The 6000-nt window shown below is 32.5% G+C and overlaps 1 protein-coding gene across 1 annotated transcript in view; it reads right to left on the bottom strand.

Annotated features, from left to right (window-relative positions):
• The window catches only part of LOC107041523 (rab3 GTPase-activating protein non-catalytic subunit), a 20911-nt gene extending 18581 nt beyond the window's left edge, over positions 1-2330 (bottom strand). The window contains exon 1 of the mRNA XM_015262118.2: positions 2178-2330. Coding sequence (XP_015117604.1) covers positions 2178-2262 — 85 coding nt within the window. The 5' untranslated portion in view covers positions 2263-2330. The remainder of the gene's footprint in view (positions 1-2177) is intronic.
• Between the last annotated feature and the right edge of the window lie 3670 nt (positions 2331-6000).

The following is a 6000-nucleotide window of genomic DNA, read 5'->3' as shown; positions in this document are numbered from 1 at the left end:
TGCCTGTTAGAGTTAAATTATTTTACCGATTGTTTGTTCTATTCTCAGGAAATATGTTAAAATTTTACTAGAAAAAGAACCGTTCGAAAGATACTTGCCATTGTTATCCAGAGAATAAACACGCAATGAAAAACGCTATAATTCTTTCACATGAATTTTCCAAGTTTTTTCTTCCCTATTTTTATTCTTCCGTTAGGAAACTTCAACAAACAAACTTGAGAAATTCGAGACGAAGAGTTTTTATAAAAAATATTTCAACAGGATAAATTCTATAGAAAAATTAAATTCTGTTGATTTTTTCTTTAAAATAATTTCTATTGAATATTTGAATTCATAAAAACTGCAGAAAAGCTGCGCCATTTTTCAATAGAATGAACCAAAAATTCGCTCCAAAATATATTCCTTCGTTCCCATCAATCCAATACACCCTGATCGAAAATTCAACAAAAAATGGAGTGGGGAAAAAAAATTCGGGAAATAATCGGTAGGGATGTATTTTCGGTGGGGATGTTACAAATCAAAAATTTGTGAGTAGGCTTGTCGCACGGTGCAGTTGTACAGGGTGAGTCATCATCGGGTCAACTCGTCCGCTGATTGGCTTGTACCACGGTGGGGATGTAAATTTCTCGAATCATTGAGTAGTTATTTTCGCGCGGTAGAGTTGTCAATATTAAAATCGTTTGGGTGAGGGTGTCGCTTGGTGGAGATGTAAAAGGTGCAGTTGTACAGGTTGACTCGTATTTGGTGGGGTTTGTAAAAGGTGCAGTTGTACAGTTGCCGGATATTGATGCAGTGGTTGAAGGGCGGAAATTGAAGGAAGGAATGAGTTCAACTTAACTTTTTATGGTCTGGTTCATCTCCGTTGTTGTTAAATATCCAAAAAATTCAAGGGATGTGGGAGAAAATGAGAACAACAATTATCTAATTGTCATTTTGCGATGTTTCGCTAATTATTTTCACTTCATCGGGCTCGTGACTCGATTAATGTTCTGTATCGTTAATATCTAAACCAATTATGTATGAAGAGATGCCTAACCGCAACGACCTACACCGAGAAAAAATATATTTTTGCCAAATATCCATTTACTTGAGGGAAATACTTATTTCTTCAATATCGTATTTTTCCAGTCGAGTCATTCTCAGGCAATTCTCATTAGGTTTCAATTATGACAATTATATTGCTCTGGAAGATGATCATGTTAGTTGTGGCATTGAGTGAACTCCCTCAATAATTATCAACATTAAAAAATTGATCGAAATTCTTCTCGCTAGAAAATATGAAATTTAGGAAAAATTAATAATCATTAAAGGAGTTCATCCAAGGTCATGTGCAAGACAGTCATCCTCTAGAGCAACATGATTGTTATAATTGAAATCTAATCAGGCTCGCGTGGGAATGAATCGATTCGAAAAATACGATTTTGAAAAAATAAATGCTCCTCTCAAGTAAATGAATATTTGGAAAAAAAAATTTCTCAGTGTATCCAATATAGGATATACGTCCCATATAGGTATAGATAAAGCGTTTATTTGATTAACAAGAAACGAGAGAAAAATACGATCAAAAATATGTCATTTAATTAGAAAATGGAAACAAAACAAATATTAACTTCAGATGAGAGGCAGAAGATGAAAAATGTGGAGATGCCTGTGTATGGGTAATAAAATAATAATTTTCCATAGAAAAATATTATCTTATTGGAACTCTGGAAGAATTCTATTAAAAATTATATTTGTTTTCTCCCAATTTCTGAAATTTGTTGACAGATATTTAGAAGAGGATAGTCAACAGATGTTGATTTTTCTCTTTCACTTGATTTAAAAAAAAAATTTCTTCATAAAAATTCTTGGCCACAAGTTTTTTCTCTCGGATTTCGTAATAAAGAATTTTAAAAATCTCATGGAACAAAATTTTAAAAATTTATGTACGCAACTTTTAGTATAAAAATGAAAATGAAAATTGACTTTTTTCTAGTATTTTTTTTCTTTTTCCGTTCATCTTTTCATTTTTTTGTTTACCCTCAATTGTTGATATGAATTATTTTCATTCTTTTTCATTGGGGCGTATTGTCAATATTTGTTAATTATAAGTGATAATATGGGTCAATAAACAGATTGTATTGTCTGAGTATATGTGATATCAAATATTTCGAAGATATATAATATTGAATTCTCACATTTTGTGATGGCATCCTGCAGTAATTTAGCCCTGACTCCTTCTGGATCAGTCAAATATGCAATCCTGTTCATTTGACAAGACATCGCTCATTGTTGAAATATTATCTCCGATTATTTTGACCACTATGAACGATACTAGGTTAGAGTTGGTGTTTTTGTTCTTTTGACTGATAATAAAAGATGGACGTCAGCGACAGATTTGTCAGCTGAGTCAAGCTGCGTGCGCATGCAACCGAAATAAGGAGGCATTTTCAAAGGGAGTTTAATAGAAACTGGACTTTAGGCACGTTTAAAAATTCGAATGTCGGAAAAACATAACTGGTTAACAAAATACTTGAACAAGAGGAAAAATGTGAACTATATTTCTATCACTCTGGACAAGAATTTTAATTCAATTGAATCAATTTAATTTTAATTTTTGGTCATCCTCTTCTGTTTTTCATGCAGAAATAATTGAAATTTAGTTAATGAATTTTATTTTAGGGAAGATTTTTAGATGTTGTTGTTAGATACAGTAACGAAGTGGTAAAACCGTTTAAGTCGACTTATCTCCCAGTTGAGTTTTTGAGGAATATTTCCGAATTCAAGGGAGATTACATTACGAAATTAATTTTGAATTTCACATTACGAATTAATTTTTTTTTGTTTATTGGAAAATTTGCCTGAAAATGAAACGATTTTTTTTCAATTCTGAAATTGCACGTCACCCTTGGCATTATGAAGATATCATCTCTTATGGAGGAGTCTGAAAACGTAATGTTTTATTTTTTTACTGGTGAGCGGTAGGTGTGAACAATCACGATGAAAACGCCTGTTTCTTGTTGGCGATGCGGGGAGGTGGGGCAGAATGGATGGAGTTGCTCTTGTTTTGACATTCAGAGGAAAAATTCAGTAGTCAAGTGGTAAAACAAATGGTAAAACGATTGGTGGTAAAATGAAGTGGTACACTGAGAGAAATTTCAATGGTAATTTTAACGACAAGGGAATTGTCAAAGAAATTATATTTACCGTAACAATAAACTTTGTAGATTAAACTAGGATTCATCGTTCGGTTTACTATGTCAAATAGTGTCATCCACATTATGATGTAATTTTCACTTTAATGTAACAGTTGAATCTACAATGTTTATTGTTACCGTAACTATTATTCTTTTGACAATTCCCTTGTAGTTGAAATTACCATTGAAATTTCCCTCAGTGTAAAACAAAAGCGAAGTGGTTCAATGAATATGTCGGCATCTAAGGGAGATAGCAAAATTTTTGTTATAACGTTTTTTGTAGAGCAGATTGAAAGCTCCAACGAATTAATTGCGAAATTAATTTCGAATTTCACATTACGAATTAGTAAAAAAATAAAACATTACGTTTTCAGACTCCTCCATAAGAGATGATATCTTGATAATGCCAAGGGTGACGTGCAATTTCAGAATTGAAAAAAAATCGTTGTTTCATTTTCAAGAAAATTTTTTCCATTAAACAAAAAAAAATACATTAAATTAACTGTCAGATATAAAAAATGAACAGATATTTCAAATTGTTGAGAATGAGTAAAAAAAAAGTGCAATAAATTCATAACATTTTTAATATTACCGAAATACGAGTCCCGCAGGAACTCAAAAATATTCATCAAACCTTTGAAGACCCTTCAAGCAATTTCTCTCTCTCCTATTACTCTTTTACAACCCGTTTTATGACAGGAATTCTTTTTTTAAATCCTTCTCACAGTTTTGTGTTCGCGAATGACCAATGTCATGTCCCCCAGCCGTTCTCCAGTGGTTTTTTTACGGGCTCCGAAGAGTTTGAGGCGAGAGAAATGGGGTCTCTTAACATCTCTACGCGATTATCGTTTCGCGGTCTTCCAGATTTGTTATTGTTCTATTCTACCGCATCCCTGTCCATTGGAAATGTAGTGTCACGTTGAATTTAAATAGCCTAACGTCTCTCAAACCAATCGGTTCTTGTCTCGACCGAAACACAACGATAGCCACTCTAAATTCTAGGATCACACCCTGTTCACAATACGTCATTTAAATGCAAATAAATTGTTACCTTTAAATCTTACATTTACTTATCACACCTACTCACGCACAAAAAAAAATTAACAAAAAACCTAGCGAATTCGTTAAAAAATTCTACTAGATTTCGATTGAACTTTCTATTAGTTTTCGGCCGATTCTATATTGAAATGATCAATAGAAAATATTCAATAGAAAAAGTCAATAGAATTTGATTGTTCTATACAACTGATTCTCTTCAGATATTTTCTATAGAATTTCCTCGGCTCAAATTTTCTATTTTTTTTCATTCTATTTTTCCTTTCTTCTCATCAAGAAAATCACACAAAAATACTTGGAAAATTTGAGCCGAGGAAATTCTACAGAAAATATCTCAGTAGAATAGTAGTTGGATGAATTTAGGACGAAACTGAGTTGTTTTCTCCGTTGCTTTTATTATTGTTCCAGCAGACTGCTGGGGTTGCCCTGATGCCAAAATTGGGAGCCTAGTGAGGGTCATTCCAGGGGGATCTGTCAGGGGACCGCAGAAAATTTAAATAATTTAGGATATATGTACATCGCATCTGTTATTCTCTTTGAGAGTTTATGTCTACTATTGTACGCAACACCTTATTTTTACGTTACTCAACTTGTATGAGATCTGTATCAGCTATGCTGTCTTTCTCGAATAAATAATAATAGTAATAATAATAATAATAATAATAATAATAATAATAATAATAAGTTGCATAGAAAAATTGAATTCTTTCAATTTTTTTTTCAGAGTATTTTCTATTAAATATTTTAATAGAATTGGCCAAAAACTAATAGAAAGTTCAATAGAAATCCAATAAAATTGTCTAGCGAATTCGCTAGGTTTTTCTATTAATTTTTTTTATCCGCGATCCCTTACTATACCCTTCACCGAGAGAAATGTTCAGTAAAAATTACGGAATTCACAATTCGCTCACCGATTACGGAATTGACTCAGAAAATTTAAGTGACGGTATCGTAATTTTTCACAGGAGATCCAGATAAAAATTACGAAACGCTCTGGAAAAATTCCGTGACAGTTCCGTTAAATTTCCTACAACCACATTTCGCTTCGGAATTACGGAAAATATATACGTAATTTCCACTGAATATTTCTCTCCGTGTCCAAAAAAATTCTTGAAGTCAGTTCCTGATACTTTTGACGGGCATAATATATGATAATAGTCATTGTTGTGGTCATTTTACATTTCGTCAGGAGATTCCCCGAGCATTGTGATGGGAATAAAGGATTATAAAACGTTGCTGGGGTGATTTATCACGTGCATTAAACTCACCGAAAATCCGGTAAACATCTTATTGGCATTCATCCAGCGGTTTCTGAATATCTTCCCCGACTCATTGAGATCAACTTGTACGTATCTTCCTACACCGCAACAACGATCAAATTTAATAGAAAAGGGTAGCGAATTTGGTAGACAATTTCATTGGATTTCTAATGAACTGATCGATAAAAATTTTAATTGAAATGTTCAATCGAATTCGATTTTCTACACAACTTATTCCATTGAGACGTTTTCTATAGAATTTCCTCGTCTCAAATTTGCCAAGTTCTCTTGATTCTGTTCTTCTTTCCTTCTAATCGAGAAAAACAAATAAAAAAATTTGGAAAATTTGAGCCGAGGAAATTCTATTAAAAATATCTCAATAGGATAAGTTGTATAGAAACATCGAATTCTATTGACTTTTTCTATAGAATATTTTCTATTGATTTTTTTTTCTTTTTTTGGGAGAAACGCTTCCGACAAAATGATTTTTATGCCACAAAATTGATTGT

This window comes from Diachasma alloeum, unplaced genomic scaffold (assembly GCF_001412515.2).
Source record: "Diachasma alloeum isolate Michigan unplaced genomic scaffold, Dall2.0 Dall_scaffold_00366, whole genome shotgun sequence".
Taxonomy (NCBI): domain Eukaryota; kingdom Metazoa; phylum Arthropoda; class Insecta; order Hymenoptera; family Braconidae; genus Diachasma; species Diachasma alloeum.
Note: the sequence above shows the minus strand (reverse complement) of the source record. Positions and strands in the feature narration are given on the sequence as shown.